At 35.6% G+C, this 18,617-nt stretch overlaps 1 protein-coding gene across 7 annotated transcripts in view; it reads left to right on the top strand.

The window, feature by feature from the left end:
- The window catches only part of enah (ENAH actin regulator), an 89,209-nt gene that overhangs the window by 34,232 nt on the left and 36,360 nt on the right, over window positions 1-18,617 (top strand). For all 7 annotated transcript variants that reach the window (XM_042746589.1, XM_042746588.1, XM_042746587.1 and 4 more), the window contains exons 2-3: window positions 5,106-5,271; window positions 11,115-11,292. In XM_042746589.1, coding sequence (XP_042602523.1) covers window positions 5,106-5,271; window positions 11,115-11,292 — 344 coding nt within the window. The remainder of the gene's footprint in view (window positions 1-5,105; window positions 5,272-11,114; window positions 11,293-18,617) is intronic.

Raw genomic sequence — 18,617 nt, 5'->3', positions numbered from 1 at the left:
TGCTGTCAACATAACGTCACTGTTACACATCCATACATATACTTTATATTATATGTATGTATCTTGGTCACATCTTGCCAGGCTCATCATGATCTCATTTTGTGGACGGTGATCAGGGTTTGAGTTATTTGTCACTGTATGCTGATTTCACCTTGTGGCTGTGAGACAGTATGCTTCTCTCAGTGGGAGTCGGAGCCTATTTCCAGCTCCCTGCAACACCTACACCATGCCGTGGACCCTCGAGCTCCCTGTGAGCAGCTCTCAGCCTGAGCCATCTCTGTTACAGGAGTATGGTTTAAAATAGCTCCTGTCTGCTCTTTCTCACGCACCTGTGGCTAGTTGAGTAGGTAAAGCGCGGCAGAAGTGTTATTTTAGGACTCCGTGGCCCTCTTAGGAGAACATGGAGACATTGAGTTTTTATGCTTTGTTACCATTGATTATTTGGTTCATTTCGCTATTAGTATTTATATATATATATATAATAAATAAATTATGTGTGTGTGTGTGTGTGTGTGTGTGTATGTATATATGTATGTATATATATATGTATGTATATATATATATATGTATATATATATATATGTATATATATGTATATGTATATATATATGTATATATTAAGTGTCACTTAGTTATATATATGTATATATATATATATATATATATATATATATATATATATATATATATATATATATATATGTTGAAGTGCTTTCTCATATCTCAGCTTTAATAAGCAGAGGTAAAAACAAGTAAACTATGTACTAATAGTATCCTTGAACTGTATCTACTGTATACAGATTTCCCATTTTATTAAATTCTGACTTGCAGACTCTTGATTTGGTTCCATTCCAGTTTACATTTAATTTGATTCTAGTTTATTTCAGTCTGATTCAAATCAAATATTGTCTTTTTAGATGTACTATAGACATACTATATCTGCCATGTTGACATTGTCATGTGACCTTCCTGCATCATTATTTCTGTCACTTCACTGTCATTCTCAACTCCTTTCCTGTAGCTTCATGGGACAGTAAAGTGTCCATTGAATGGTCACTCCAGAATCTCAGTGGGAGTAAAAGATCATCCAGGAACTTTTGGATTACTGTTTTGAGAATTTGTAGAAATTTTGTGCTAATTTTTCATTCACTTTTTGAATCCTTTGTTTGTGAATCTGACTACTTGCCCAGGTCCAGTGAGTAGTTTATACCATAGAGGGCATTTAATGGGCTTCTTTTGTCACAGGGCCTGGGACATTGCATTTCTAGCCTCACTTAGAAACACCACATTTTCTCCATGAAAATACCTTTGTTTCTCACTGAATTGACTCACTGACCCAAATAAATATGCTCTTCAATACCTTGGCAAACATGGTTTCAAAGGAGACTAAATTGTATCCCTTGTTTGTGTGCTTCTATTTCTTTTGCAGCATTGTCTATGTAAGTTTAGAGGGCACATTTCCCAGCAATTCAACCTTGAAGATTTACTACATGTTCTATGAAGCTTTGTCCTTCAAGATCTGTATCGGTTTTCCTTCATTGAGTGAAACACATTGTGGTTTTCTCTGTTGGTTATATTGTGATATTAAAGTGGTAACTATGACTGAGACTTTTATTTCGCTTGTATTTCATTCTTTTTTTTATATTCTTTGTGCACAATCTCAAGAACTCCTCAAATCTCTTGGCTTCTGAGCAGGATTGCTGTAGATCTCTGAACCTGAGGCCAATGAGTCCACTTGACTTGTAAGGAGGTTTGATTCCTTGTGTTTGGTAGAGTCTCAGTGGATTTGTGATGTGGCTTAGAGATGGCAGCTTGTTGAGTTATAGTGTTAAGACAATTTGAGCTGTGTAAACAAACTAAGTGTTAAAGTGTGAGCATGTCGGAGTTGGCCTTTGTGACGTGCTTGATTCATATCAAACCTTCAGGGCTATTCATCATGCGCCAGCACAAATATCAAGATCCATGTATAAATCACACACAGCCTACTGCTGCTTGTGAATTATATAGAATGTTATTGCATAATTTTGAAGTTGCCTAAATGGATGAATTTATTTTAAAATCAGTTTTTACAAAATTTGAACCAAATGGCAATTGTGCCACATAAAGTCATGTTTTCCACAATTTGTAAAATTAAGGGAATACACTGTGTGTGTATATATGTATATATATATATGTATATATATATATATATATATATATATATATATATATATATATATATATATATATATATATATATATATATATATATATATATATATATATATATATATATATATATATATATTGTCTTTAATTAGTATGCAGCAACAATATAGATTAAACAACAGTATTTAACTAGATTAATTTGTACTAAAACATTTTAATGCATAAAATTGTTTTTGTAAACATTTCTGAGTGCCAATGCAAGCATTTTATTGAGTCACAGTTGGTTTAAATTTGAGACGATGTGAGTTTGTAAAACTAGTCTGGTGACTTGATGGCTGAATAAAAGCCGCATTAAAATGATGATATTCACAATGTTGCATTATTTATTTTAGCAGCATCACTGTCAGCATGCAGAATCTGCGTCCTTGTTTTTTAGATGCAATGCCATTATCACACATGCTGCAACAAGCATCCCTTCATCTTAACTTGTGTAGTTTATTTGTGAATGAGTGTGTTACATGGCCAGAGACAATGGAGCTGTCATCGAGGACGTTACTTTGAGCTGTGTAGAAGGTTGATGATTATTTCTCCTGATGTTGTGGGCGCTGGGTTGCATAATCAGATCTTGCTTTACCATGCTCTTCCCCTGAGCGTTTTGCAGGCAGCGCTTGCTCTCACGTCACTGCAGCCTTAGCACGAAGCTCTCTGATGTTGTATTTTTTTAGCTGTTGAGATGTTAAAGCAATGAGGGAATGAAAATGTTTCCTGATTTCTGTTTCCATTCCTGCTGTGCTTTGGACATTTTTTTTATTTTTATATCAGAGCGTTTTTGATCACACTTTGTCATATTGCTTGTTTACAGTCAAATTAATTCCTTTAAGCATTAACAAAACAGTTTTGCAGTTAATCTTTGATCCAAATGTCAAACACTTGATGTGCAACAGAGATTCAGACAATTGTTTGCCAATTAATATTAATACAATTATTACCATTGTTCACGTCAGCTTTGTAGACAAATGTAAGGTTTAAAAAAGATAATAACACACAGCAGTAGTTTAGCTTATGTTAAACTGCTTTTTTATTTGCATCCAGTTCCAGCCCAGCTGAGCTTTTTATTTTGATAAATTCCCTAAATGGCTTATTAAACCTAAGATTGATGAGAAAATGCAATTGCATAGCAGTCATAAATTGGGTATGTGCATTATTCCATCAAGTGAAGTTTTCCTTTCATCACAGAACCCCTTGTGCTGGTCTCCCTCTGTCCTTTGAATTTATTTGCACCTCTGAAATGAAGCTGAGGGGATACATTGTTTTTTTGAAGGTTACTAAGATGTTTTATTGCCAAATCAGAACAACAATATAAACCGAAAGGTGGACTGTCTGTAGTCGGACTGTGAGACTGAAATCTTCAGTTCTCCAGGCCTGCTGGTGTGTCAGTTTGAATTTAGTCAGAGAGAGTGAATTATTTTGGTATATTTTGCTTTGATTGGATCATTAGTTGTTTATAATGAAAACATTTAATACTTAAATTAACTTTTTAAAAAAAAAAAAATGGTAACGGGGTTGTTGAGTCCTTTTGTTTCTATGCAAGAACCATTTGGGGATGTAAATGTTTTCTGTTTGAGTCATAGATTTGTTGAAAGAATTGGTTTTTTTTTTTTGGATGTGTCATGGCTCTCTCCCCTTGGCCAGCTGTCCTGTGTAAGCCATTAGCTCTCTGACTGTCTGCCTTCAATTACACTGTAATATGACATAGAGCACCGGAGAGCCCTCTCGGCCCACTCCTGCATGCCTGTTCCTTAATTAAAGCGCAGGGATTGGTCTCAGCGGACAATCCTGTTAGATTAGCCCTTATCTGCTGGGCGGATGATCCTGGGATCTCATCTCCGTCCTCAGATTGATTTCAAGGAAAAGCAAAACAAAATACTGGACAGTCTGTCAGTGTATATTCTGGAGTGCTTGGTCATGATTATTTATTTCAGCGGATTAACTTGATGCTGTTAGCCATGTGGCATCTGATCTTAAAGTCTTTCCATCTCTCCAGTGGTCTTCTGTTTGTGAATATTAAGTGAGAATTTGAAATGTTTTGTGTTGGTGTAAATCAACAAGTAGTAGGAACATCATGTTATTGGCGCTAGTTTTACAGTGTTTCGAACAGGAAGACCAGAAACTACTTGGTGCAAAGAAGCCAAGCAACCGACGAAACACAGCTGGTCATAAACTATGACATAAATTCTAGCTTTCTTGTTTTCTTTTTCACGAAATATAGAAGTGGCACAGATTCATTACAACTAGAACAGATTTATAGAATGTAATATGGCCAAACATTGTCAAGGTTTCTAAAGGAGGGAAATTTCCAAAGGAGCACAACCAGAAATATTTTTACACAAGGTCAGAGCACTTTTTCCACTCTTTCTCGTTTTCTCGCTCTTGCCTTTTTCCACCTGCGTTAAGTGTTGCTTCCATGTGATCACGTGACAAAGGAAGTGTATGTTAGTGCCTTTCAGTGGCTCTCTACCTATTCTATTAACACAGTGGAAGGTCGGAAGTCATTGTAAATAATTTAGTGTTATAGTTGCTCTATAGTGCAAAGTGAGCAGAGAGACACTGAAAATGATTTTCAGTGTTTACATTTAATGGGTGACTACTTAATGAAAGCGTGACCTATAAAGGTGTACTGTACTTGAGTGCCAATGCAGGATCGTATGATGGATGGTTACTTCTCTATGGTTTAAACTGCAATTATTAACATAAAATGTCTTCTCATTGAATGTAATGCACCAATCCCCATATTTATTGCCATTTTAGACCAGAGACAGGAGGAGGAAATAGAAAAACTTTTTTTTTTATTACATTATTGAATTTTGTGAGTTTTATTGAATGAGTTTTTATTGAATCAAGGCAAATTTGTTTTTCTTTAATCTTTAATGCATATGTCTGTCTGTCTTTCTTTTCAGTGAGCAGAGTATCTGTCAGGCGAGGGCTGCTGTCATGGTATATGATGACGCCAATAAGAAGTGGGTTCCGGCTGGTGGATCCACAGGCTTTAGTCGAGTCCACATCTATCACCACACTGGCAACAACGCCTTCAGAGTAGTGGGCCGTAAAATTCAGGACCACCAGGTGAGAGAAAGGGGAGCTAATTTTTCAAATAATTGTAAAATATTAATAATTCCATAAATAACCAAATAATAAAAAATCAAATAAAATTATTTGCGTAATGACCTAGTAATCAAAAATTGTTTAATTTCATTACAAACTGTCATAACTCCAAAAAGTTTTAAACAAACTTGCATTTTTAAACCAAGACAAAAGTTTTTAGAGTGTATAACTTCAAATATTAACTTGATTTATACTAAATCATTTTGTTAAACTTTTTTTTTGTCAACATGTTGAATCACTTTTATGCTTTTAGAATGCAGTGTGGCATATTTACTGCTTTTTAATGTGGATTTTCACAATTTTAATATAGGATGGCTTTAAAAAAAAAGTCAAATTAATTGGGCCTTCATTTTACCTTTTTATTTTTATCTGCAGTAAGGTATGTGATGCTGTAATTTTATTGTGAATATTGTCACAGATAAATGGTGCTGTTAGACATGATGTATTTTAGAATGTAGTGAGTGTCAGAAAGGCAGTGGGTTTAACCAGGAGGCCGTCTGCTTGGCCTTGTTGGCCTCTCCTGCAGAGAGGGGTCTGGTTTCACTGCAGTGCTTTGATGACCCGTGACACAGAATACGAGAGGTTTGCGTGGCTCACAGATCAGCACAGCGTGCATTAAAGAGAATAACATCTCATGAGAAATGCTCCTGTTCTTGTTTTGATTACAAGGGTAGTATGCTTGGCTACATTTTGGAAAATACTGTTCATCTTTCCTTTTAGTGGTTCAATATGGGGTTTCAAGGAATAGTTCACACAAAAATAAAAATGGTCACCATGTACTCTGAATCAAATTGTTCTTGGAGAGTATGAGTTGGAGCAGTTTCTTTCTTTTGTGAAACAAAAGGAGGAATGATAAAGAATGTTCTGACAACTATTTTTCTAATGATGAAAGTGAATGAGGCTTGTGGTCAAAATATAAGTGGTTCATATGATCCATGCCCTATATTAATCTGTCTGTTGCTCAGACAAAGCCATCATATGACTTCAGGAGACCTGAAAATATAGTGCACAAGTACTATGGACTTTGTTTTTTTTTTTTTTTTTAGATTTTTTTATGATGCTTTGGGCTTTTTGTTGTTATTTTTTTAAATTATACTTTTCTCACTTTGTGAAAGAAATGAGGGTGAGTAAATTATGAGGTTTTAATTTTTTTTGTGAACTGTTCCTTTAAGAAAAAGGCTGTATACACTGCACTGAACTCCTATTCAGGATTTGTGAATGTTGTTTTACTCAGAGTAACCTTGACCTTAGCAAGTGATTTGAATTGCTGAAAATGCCTCTTATTTTTCTAGCTATTAATAGATCAAAAACCCAGTCTATTTCTTGACCTGAGACTAAATATCTAAAGATTTAGTGCTGAAAACAGGTCATCAAAACATTAAAAATCCCATTTATTTCAGAAGAGAAATTAAGTTCTTAACCAAATGCACAAATCACTTTTCTTCCCTACTTATGCGCTTGCTGCATCTTTCTGATGCCATATTAATAATACTGAATTAATTGTGAACTGTCTAGCTACTGCATTAAGTGGAAAGGGTAAATTTCTTAAAAATCTCATGATTTATGTGCTGTTCCACTGTGGAAGCCATTTGTCTTAAAGTCCCATTTGCTGAGATTAATTGCAACCCTGGTCCCATTTGAATGCTATTAACATATCTTAAATAAAACCGCCATTTTTGTGTTCAGGAATTCTGCCGTAACAAAAAAATGGCTGTAATTTTAACTTTTTATTGATGTATTTAAAAGCTCATGAGGTTGCTGAAATGTCTTCTTTAGAGTTTCTGCAAAATTTGCATGCACATTGCACACACAAGAAGTATGTGCTGCTTCAGCAACCGTTTAACTTTTCCTCGTTTCATGTGTTTTTTTTTTTTTTTGAACTACCGTATGTGGTGGGAGAGACTTCATTAACTGCCCCTAAAATTAAAAACAGGAACCTCCTTTTAATGTTGAATATTGCTTGTAATGCATTTTTGTTGTCCTCTATGTATGCCAACAATTAATTTAGCAAAGTAATTAAATGTATTATCTCTTTGTTTACATTATGAATACCATCTGGTGGAATAACTTTTTCATGAGAGGCATATTCATGTGTGACTGGTTTAAGATCAAAAATCTTCAATATTGTAGTTTTTATTTTTAAATGAGCCTTGAATCAAAATCAGTTTTATTTGCTTGTTTATATTTCAGAGTATCTGTCAATGTACAATGTAAAATGAAAACCTCTCAGTCTTATGCTTTATATGCAGGTGCAGTAAACACATAAAATACAGAACAAACTGTTTATATGCATGCAAAACAGAAAAAAAAAAACAGTACTCTTGCAGTCCTCACTTGGAAAATGGATTATTTAAATGTAAAAGCAGCTGTTTAGCAGCAGTTTTGTGGTTAAGGCCCACATATAATATGTCAAGGTTCTATGCATCAAAAACAACCTCTTTGCATTTGAAATGAGTATCAATGCTTGCTTATGAAACTATTAATTGGATCTGTTTTATTGTTTTGATTATGCTTTCATTTTCAAGCTCAGTATAGTTGCTGCTGCCCCATCCTTGCAAAGTCTGCATTAAATTTCCTGACATCATCAAGGACTTATTTGTATGCTGTATCCTGATATAACCAAGTCCATTATATACATGTTAATAGGCAGCCAATCAATCTCTCTATGAAGGTTACTCAGTGAAGGCTGTGTTAGTGTTTGTCTTTAAACAGCACACATTAAGTGTTCAGCTGTATTGTCAATGAGTTGAAGCATCTTTTTAGAGTGTTCAGCACTTGTAGCGGTTTCTTTTTATGACAATTTTACGTGAAAATGCTGTTTCTAAGGCCATTAGTGATTAACTCAGTAAAGTTAAAATGTGTTTTTTAAGACTTTCTTCTATCCCACCAAACAAGTCTCTAAGGAGATTTGTAGTTTGTAGGTTAGAAGTTATTTTCAGGTTGATTCCCATGAATAGAGTTTACTGTGTTTAAAGGAATAGTTCACCCGAAAATAAAATGTTGCTGAAAATTGACTCCCCCTCAGGCGATCAAAGATGTAGATGATTATTTTTTCTTCTTCAGAACAGATTTGAAGCAATTTGACATTACATCTCTTGCTCACCAATGGATCCTGTGCAGTGAATGGGTGCCGTCAGAATGAGATTCCAGCTAATAAGAACATCACAATAATCCACAAGTAATCCAGTCCATCAGTTATTATCTTGTGAATTGAAAAAAACTATTCAAGCTGAAATACAAGTCCTCTATCCATAATATTGTTTTTATTATTGCAACCACTGACTCTCATTTTGACGGTACCCATTAACTGCAGATGAGCCTTTGGTGAACAAGTGATGTAATGCTTCATTTCTCCAAATCTGTTTTAAAGAACAAACTCCCCTACATCTTGGATGGTTTGAGGGTGAGTACATTTTCAGAATGTTTATTTTTGGGTGGACCCTTGCTCTGATTTTGCATTTTAAACACCTTGGCATAGCAACAAAGGTCCAACCAATGATGTGAGTTTTAAGCAGAGCTATCTGTTTGTTCTACCAGTGGTAGGCAAGGAATGTTTAAGAAACCTTTTTGGAAAGAGTTTTTGCTTTTCTGTTCAGAGGCATAGAAACTCACTTTTGTGTGCTAAATTTAGAGTGTTTCACGTCATGTAATTCACTTCAGGCTGTATATTGCATATGTATTTAATTAGTGTCTGGCCTGGTTCTTTCTTTATCTGAGAAGTTCCTGAGAAGAAATGAACCATTAAAAAAAAACTTTTTCTCTTCCATTGTTTAGGTGAGAACATTTCTATTCTTTTAGTGAAGTGCAATGTAATGTGTACTTAAAGGTAACCTTTATTCAGCACTGACCGTGGTTGTTGTGCCCTGCTACACAAATGGCAGAATGCTGAGGGGGTGGTGACACTGTACATGACTCATTGCTTTTTATGGTTATTCAGTGTTTCGTGGAAAGCCTATTTCTGCTTCTGAGAGTACCTAGGCCTTTTTAGTCCTGGTTGCGTTAATAATTCATGAACGGCGCAATCATCACAGTGATATCGGAGGATGAGGAATATCAGATTACTTCAGGAAACTTACTGGCATGTGTTGATGAGCCATTCATTACGGTATAGTGACAAAAATGAGTGAAGTGCTGAAGTGCTGCACAAAAAATGTCATCAAACTAGGGATGCACGATATTGGATTTTTTCCGATAACCGATATGACAATATTTTTCAAATAATTTTGGCCCATATCGATTTATTTCCTTTTGTTTGGAAACAGCACCAAGTCTCTTCTGTGCAGAAATTATAAGCATTTATAATTATAATTTGTTGCTAGTAATGTTTGCTTTTATATTGTCTCTGTAAATGGTTGGAGTGGGGATATATACAGTTTAGTGACCCCCTGCTCTGCACTGAATGTGTGCCATCAAAATGAGAGTAATTGGTTGCAATATTGAAAGCAATATTATGGATAGAGGACTTGTGTTTAAGCCAGAAGCAATGGTTTTTAGTTAAAGTCTTATCAGTGGATTTGTTCATTACAAACATGCAGGTTTTCACTTCTCATGATGTTATTTGATTGACTGGAGTTGTATGGATCACTTATGGATTATTATTATTATTATTATTATTATTATTATTATTATTTTTTATCAGCTGTTTGGACTCTCATTCTGATGGCACCCATTCACTGCAGAGGATCCATTGCCCCACACACACACACACACACACACACACACACACACACACACACACACACACTATATTTAGTAGAAGTAACTATCACTTAAAGGCTTGCAGGGCAAAAACAATGGAAAACTCCCCAGAAAAGTTGCTTGTATAGGGCCATGCCCCAGTCTTAATCCTTGCTGCTCAATTTCATTAATGTGTTGAGAAAACTGAGAAGTTTTCTTCACTTGTGAGTTGTGACAGGATGGCTTACAGTTCACAGTTCCTTTTATAAAGCTTGCTAATTAGTTGCACTTCTCATGGTAATTACATTGATATCAAAGGATGAGAAATTGAAATGACTGGGAAAACAGCCAGTTACCACAGAAGCTCGAGAAAGATTCACCCTGTTGAGGACATGTTGTTGGGAGAGTTTACAGAGCCAGTCGTGTGTTTGATGTTCAAGTATCTCCCACCCATATGTGACTACCATATTAACCAAGTGGTATTATTGCTGTAACACCTGTCTGGTGCCGGGATGGCCTCAGTAACCTTTGTGCAAGTTCTGAAGAAATGCATTTACTTTTTTGGTTATCTACAAGAATAGAGGTGCTGCAAGTAGCGTTTTTTTTATTTTTTTATCTCTAGTTCGTCCTTGTGAATCTTTTAGGGAGCAAGTCTTCATCTTTGAAATGCAGCATTATCTGTCTTATCTGTCATCTTTTAGTAATGCAGATGTTTCTCCTTTGTGTAGAGAGGTGGTTTAGTCAGAAATTTTTACTTGAAACTTTTGAAACATTAAGTTATATCAGTTTGATCTCATGAGGGAAAAAAAGTGGCTATGCATATGCAAAAACAGAATATGTTACCCATAAACATGGGTTTTATTTTCTTCAGTACAGATGAGGTTTTAAAATGCTTAAAAACATTTGTTTTAACACTTCACTTGAAAGCTGCAGCAATTTGTATGCAGTGTCACATTGTTCCCCCGAGACCATGTGGAGTTTTATGGATTACTACAACACTTTTATGTTGTATGAGGATACAGTTTGTAGTGCTTTACAGTCTTCTGAGCAGTTCTGAGTTTAGTTAGGGCTTGCATTTCAAATTATATGATTTTCAAGCAACGTATGCTGTTCTCTTCTGTCAACAGGTGGTAATAAACTGTGCCATTCCCAAGGGGCTGAAGTACAACCAGGCCACACAAACGTTTCACCAGTGGCGAGATGCACGGCAGGTGTACGGCCTTAACTTTGGCAGCAAAGAGGATGCCAATGTATTTGCCAGTGCCATGATGCATGCCCTGGAGGTGCTGAACTCTCAGGATGCAGGTGAGAATGCTGTTTTCACACCAGCGTGCAAAGCTTAATGACGTGTGAATTGTGTGGACTGGGTTCCACCGCACTTTTATGTAGCATTCCAATAGTGATACTCAGGATCCTTCTGAAGAATCATTTTGGAACTACTTTAGGAAATTCTGCAGAATCATCCTTCTTACAGTGTATTAAAAAATGAATAATTATAGTTCTAAAGATTTTAGGGTGAATCATGTTCAACGCTGTTAAATAAAAGTTTATTAAAATTAGAAGTATAAGAATTAATAAAATAAAAAAATAAGTGACATTTGTAAACCATTAAAATGATTAAACAAATAAATAAATAAATATATATAATTATAATAACAAAGTAAAATTGTTTTTATTTGAATCATGTTCAAATAAATTAATGTATTAATTCAAAAATAAAAAATGCAGTTATTATTATTATTTGTTTAACCATTTTAATAGTTTCTAGAAATGTTAATGTTATTTTATTATTGTTATTATAATAGTATTTTGGCTTCATATTACTGTTATTTCATATTAAAATGAACATTATTTGAAAAGTTCTAGGATCTGCATCAGTGATTTTTGTACCACAGTAACCTCAGCCCATGTCCCTTATAAAAACACTGTAATGCACATGGGTTGTTGCTTTACTGTAAGATCGCTGATGCTGCACTTTGTGCTTTTATTCTATGTTAGACACTACTTAAATCTGTTAAAAACAGTCTAATTAGTAAATGGTCTTTCACTGTTTTTGTTTAGTGCTAGTGAGCTCTGCAGAACTTAATTGTGTTCTGTTCTCTGCCCAGTTAGTGAGGTCACATTTGGAGCCAGACTCAGTCTATTGTGCTCAATTAATTGTAATTTAGCAAACGGGGCCCACTCACAGGGGTTTTGTTTGGTATGCATGTTGTTTATGAGAGTGAGCGTCTGGGTTACCTCTGATTGGGTTTAGGAGGAGGTGCCTTGGCTTGTGTATAACAGACTGCATGAAATCCATTTGTCTGCAGTGGTTATGTGTGCATGTGTACATACACGTGTCGCTTTCGGCCTTTTTTCCTCTGCTGTCTGAGACTCTGGCACGGTCACAGTGGGGGGTCATTCCCCACACTGAGCTCAGTGTTCTCAGCGTGTCAGAGTAGTTCATTGCTGAGGTTGTTTTGCCTATTAGAAACAGATGATGCTTTGTTTTGTGGAGCGGACTCTGCTTGTCTCTTTGAGATATGGCTGATCCGTGAGTCCTGAACTGTTGCATATGGAGCTGTTTTCTTTTCTACTGTGTATCACAATAGTAAGGTCATTCTGTTAACCCCACACTGTGTGTTTGAGGCAAGGAAGCTTTTGAAAGGATTGTTTGTATCCATTGCAGTAAGTTGGATTCTATTCAGTCAGGCTTTCATTATAGGAAAATGGTGTTTTAGTGATAATATGAATGAATAAATATGAATGTCACAGTTTGATTTTTTGGCAGAGTTTGTGAGATTATGACTGAATTGTGAGCTGCAATAATTTAGAATTATATATGTCTAGCAGCAGCTCTGTTTTATCATACTTTGAAAGTTCTGTTATAAAGCTACTCTGTGCGGTCGTCACCGGTCTATTAAAATGCATAACACATTAAAGCATCTGAGGTGTTTCCATATGTTTTCTACAAAACAAAACCGGAAACTGAGGGGTTATGACTTCATTGGCAGGCAACACAATGACATTTACAGCTTGTGGTGGTTCATACACCTCTGTACGTCCACAGTGTGTAGCGTTTCATAATTTTATTTCATACACCTCTGTACGTCCACAGTGTGTAGCGTTTCATAATTTTATTTCATCTTCCCCATAGAAAACCGCGATTAACGTGCCTTAACATAAGACAGTGATATAAAAAGCCCAAATTTTATATATTTAAAAAAAAAATTATACTATGTACAGGCAAACAATGTGGTAATCCATTAAGCCACGTTAAGAGTTTATAATGTTTTTCTACAGGGGAGAAGACATGTGAAACTTGACGTATTCCATTCATATTCTGGGCTTGTCTGCTTTACTGTGCATATAATGTAACTATTATTATTAATAAACTGTGTACCAGATTTTTTTTTTTCACCACCATGTCCCTTAAGGGGATTCATATAAAGTAAACATATTGTCCATCCTCAAATTTTACCACAACAGTAAATTTTTTGTTTGTGCAAAAAGTACCACAATTCGAGTTTGCTGTGTTCTCCACAGTTCAGCTCTCTTTTTGTATCTGAGAATGAAGAAAAGGCATTTTGTGAAATAATATTTATTCAAGCAATGCAGAAATGGCGACTGTTGCCATTTTCCATGACCTTCAGTTCTTTGTCTCACAAATCTCGCTATGGAAAGTTACCTAGTCACAGCTCTGGGCTCCTGTTATCACCACAGGAAGCTTCAGACTCTGTGGCCTTATTACTGTCTATTAATTACCTGATAGCACAGCAGTTATTTATGCAAAGCAATGTTAATTATGCATACTTTGCTGATGTGCAGATAGCCTTGCAGTCCAAGACCTCTGACTATTGCAATCCAAAAAGCATCGAATGAATGATGTAAAATGCTGTTTACTGTGAGATTTTTGTTTTAATCTCACTCTCAGACCCCGCAGACAGAAGCTTTGGGGAACATAGAGAAATGTCTGCTCATCTCCTGATGCCTTGGGGGAGAGGAGTCTTCAACAAAGGAGTTTCTCCTTTGGGATTTTCATTTCTCCCTCTTCTCATCTGCCTTGCAGCTTTCTTCTCACATCTGATCCCTTTGGTCCTCTCTTCCTTCCTTTTTTAACCACTTTCCCCCTTATTAGAGTCTAGGTTTACATTTCGTTACTTTGTGCCAGTGTTGGGAACACAAGCTATTCATAATTTAAGGTAGTTCATCTACAGTCAAGCTGCACTTTTGAGCAGTAGTTAGTTGCACTACTTTAGAACATAGCTACATTTATGTAAGATAAATACACAGACAGTAAAAGAAATAAATAAAGCTTTTGATTATTAACATTTAATGAAACCATAAAAAATGAAAATAATGGAAAAGAGAAGTATATTACTAGCATTTATATATATGCAACTTGCTTTCTCAAACGTGGCTGGAAATAATTTTTTTCTTTTTGATCAGCTTCATTTAAACAAACAAGCAAGGTGTGATTTTAGGACAGCATGTTTGATTATTAAAAACATTTGCCAGGGTTAAAAGTGTGAAATGAGACGAGGTAAACAGTGATTTAGAAAAAGCTGTGATTTTAGAAAAAACAGCTAGAAAAGCTGCACTTTTGTGAAATCTGCTGAGCTACTGTGTAATGTGACAAATACCGGTTACGTTAGTAGCGTTACTCACCGGCACTGGTGTGTGTGCTACACTATCTCTGCTGAATTTGCTAATGCCTGTAGGTACCTGGCATGGGGACAATGATTTTGGGGAGTGTGGTAAACTGCACAAACCAGCCAGCAGTAGGATCCCATGTGACTGAGCCAAAGCAGAAAAGCGTAATTGGCTCTCCCTTAATTCACATTGTGTACAGCTGTGTTAGAGCTAAATGAGTTCTAGTAGAGCCATCTAACCAACTACAGTCTGCGTCCAGGTCTCCAAGTGAACTTATTTGCAGTGTGTGCTTGTATTAGCTCTTTTACTGAAGCTCTGAAGTCAAGATGCAGTTAACCTTTGCTGCATGTTTAAAGGCTTTGAGATCCATCCACATTTGTCTAATAATAATATTTATGACCATTCATTTTTGACCTTAAAACCCTTCTTGACTGTTTTTCACTCACATTTATTTTCATAACTCTTAAAAACCACCAAGCAATTTAGAACTCTAGAACCAACAATTTAGCTCTTGGCTCTTTGGCATTATTTATTAACTCTCTTGGCATATTCAGATTGAAAAAAAAAAAAAATCATAAAAGTAAATATGTCCCCTGATGATTGTACAGTGAATTTCGGTGTTGCTAGGCAGACTTGTTACTAAATCATGTCAACCGGTGTTTTTTCTTAGCATATTCATGACCTCAGGTGGGCTAATACCCGTCAGATACCACATGCCTCAATCCCAGAATGCGATGCACTGTCTTCTACCCTGCGTCTAAACACAGACTCAGGTGGAATAACAATGTAGTCATCCCTTTTTTAAGACTCTTAGTTGCTGTGTTTGTATTTTTGGAGCATCACATGGAGTAGTATGTTTACATGGCCTGATAGGAATGTTTGTGACCCTTTTGTGCATCATCCTGTTGTAAAAGCAAGTTTAGCTAATGGCGATCCCCTTTGAAGACATTCATGTGTATATTTTGTTTAGTTTTGTGCCACATGTCATCTGGCCCCCGAAGTGACATGTGAGAGTTTGCTGAGGAGTCCAGTGGAATCAAAAGTTCTTTTTTACAAACCCCTAGAATGTGTCTGCTAATTTTAGTTGGGTGCAATGTGCAACAGAGTCACATGCCAGGGTGATGTTACCCAGACACTGGAGCCATGGACTGTGTGAGATTTGGTGAGTTTTTATATAAATGTTGTTGCCAGCTTGACTGAGGATCTCTGATGCAAGACAGACGGCCCTAGAGCTCTTGGCAACATGGACTATATATACATGAAGGCGTGATGGGTGTGCTGATTGATGTATTGGTGAGGTGAGGTATGAACATGTTTGTCACTGAGAAATCAAACCGTCCAAACCAGACAATCCGCCTGCGGAGTTTACATCTTTCCCACGGGTAATTGGAGTTTAGTCAGCTTTGTAAACTTCACTCTTTCTTCGTTTTTGTTTTTTTGTTTATCTCCCACCTTGACGTGACTGCTAGGAATGTGTGAACAAAAGCGTGATTGCCTACTGGCACAGACAGCCAGGTGTTTGTGGTTTAGGAATAGGATGTGAAGTTTGTTGTAGTGCTGATGGGACAGCAGCAGTTGTGTAATTTAGTTGCTGTTGGTTAAGCTCCTCCAATACCCTGGCTTAGCTGAAGCCGTGTGATTTCTCACGCCGTGAAGTCTCAGTGGGGAAAAAGACCTTGTCTTCTACCTAAATAATCACCTTGTTGTTGAAATTTTCTTTCACAATTGAGATGCACAGATATTAATACTCTGGTTGCTAATTATGTTCATGTTATGAGCGCTTGTCTAAATGAAAAAATAAAATTAAAAATAAATTTAACAGTATTACTGGCATTTTAAAGATTAACCTTATCCTTGTGTTAGATGATGGAAAAGTGATCTAAATATAAAAACAGGTTGAATTGGGAATGCACAATTAAAATTTTTATATTGACTGATCAATTCCAGTGAAACTTTGTTAATTTATTCCTGTTATGCAAAGCTGAATTTTCAGCATCATTACTCCAGCCTTCAGTGTCACATGTAACATCCAGTCTATCACATGATCATTTAGAAATCATTCTAATATTCTGATTTATTATGAGTGTTGGAAACAGTTCTGCTGTCTAATATATTTGATGAATAAAAGGTTAAAAAGAACTGCATTTATTCAAAAAAAAAAAAAAAATTCTAATAATATATATTCTAATAATATATTTTCTTTACTATCACTTTTTATCAATTTAACACATCCTTGCTGAATAAAAGTATTGATTTTATTTAAAAAAAAGAAAAAAAATTACTGACCCCAAATTACTGACCAGTAGTGTATATTGTTATTACAAAATCTTTATATTTTAAAAACATAGCCTTTTTTTTTTTTTTTTTTTTTTACTTTTTATTCATCAAAGTATCCTAAAAAAGTATCACATGTTCTGAAAAAATATTAAGCAGCAGAACTGTTTCCAACTTTGATAATGAATCATCATATTAGAATGATTTCTAAAGGATCGTGTGATAATGATCCTAAAAATTCAGCTTTGCATCACAGAAATAAATGGTAATTTAAAGTATAATACATTTAAAAACGATTATTTTAAATTGTAATAATATATCACAATATTACATTTTTTTTCTGTATTTTTGATCAAATAAATGCAGACTTGATGAGCAGAAGAAACTTATTTCAAAAACATTAAAAATATAGTAATGTTTTACAAACTTTTGGTCTGTACTGTGTATATATGTATGTATGTGTGTGTATGTTATATATATATATATGTTTATATATATATATATATTATATATAATGACAAAAGTATATATATATATTTAATATATATATATATATATACTACCTAAAATGGGAATAAAAACATAATACAAGATAAAGTGTGCTTGATTTTATTTATTTTTTTCTGTGCAGATTCTTAAGCCTCTTAGATGTTTTTCAAACTGCTACCTAGAGTCTTCCACATCCTTTTACCTAAAATGGGAAGAAAATCTGAGCTCTAGAGCTCTAGGATACCTTAGCTGTCACATGGCTAATGTGCCCTGACCTTCATTTAATCACTTTCTTAGATGGAAGGGTGGACTAGGAGTCTAGTAAGAAAAGTAGTAGCAAAGAAAAACAACCTTGTATACTCTTATATTTTTTGGATTTTCAGAAACTTTACCTGGCAACTGTTAGAACTAAAAGCCTGATCACATTACAATAAAATGGAGCTCTAATTTTAGTCATCTGTCACTAGCTTTCGTATAATATCCTGTCTGGACCAGTAGCCTATCTACAACATGTAAGATGGTCATGAGTTAAGGTTCCTGTGCCACCTTTCAGTGTATAAATACTGTTTTGTGACGACCTGTTGACAGTCGTGAAATATGTGGGATTGCTTGAGCTCATCCATGTCAGAACAAAGCAGGCTTTTCACCCCATACCACCGTAGACCCCCAGGAGCCTGCTGCGTCTGCGTCTAGAGGTCTAAATGAAGGTCAACCTGCTTTGAGACTTTACAGTTTGACAGGACAGGTGTTTGTCTTTTGAGACATGGTACCTCTGGGAGGAAATAGAAAGACAGAACATTCCTGAGCCAAAAAGAGTTTGTTTTTCTGGTGGTGGAGCCTAAATATGGCTTGAAAGGGGTGGGCTTGAACCCGTGTCTGGTATGTGTTTGCTTTCTGACACCACATGACCACCAAATTGCACCAACAGCCAAGGTGGGAGAGATGACGTTGGCAGCCCACAACACTTTTTATCGATGAGATCATTCTCTTGCCCCAGACTCTTAATAGTCCTCGTTGCAGAAGGTTTCTCCTCTCCAGCTTTCTAAATAGTTGCAGAGCTTGGCTTGTCACTTCTTGGGATCTTCCAGGACTCAGGTTGGCTTTGTTGCTGTGGAATTAGTTTTGTTTTGAGTTCTGTGCTTAGTTATGCAGTTTCATTCTTCAATTTTTCTTTTTTTGAATGGGAATCTGACTCAGGTATACAAGAGTAGAGCCCAATATCTCTACCTCAACAC

The sequence above is a fragment of the Cyprinus carpio genome, chromosome B20 (genome assembly GCF_018340385.1).
Source record: "Cyprinus carpio isolate SPL01 chromosome B20, ASM1834038v1, whole genome shotgun sequence".
Lineage (NCBI taxonomy): Eukaryota > Metazoa > Chordata > Actinopteri > Cypriniformes > Cyprinidae > Cyprinus > Cyprinus carpio.
The sequence above is the reverse complement of the archived record's forward strand: the minus strand, read 5'-3'. Positions and strand labels throughout refer to the sequence as shown.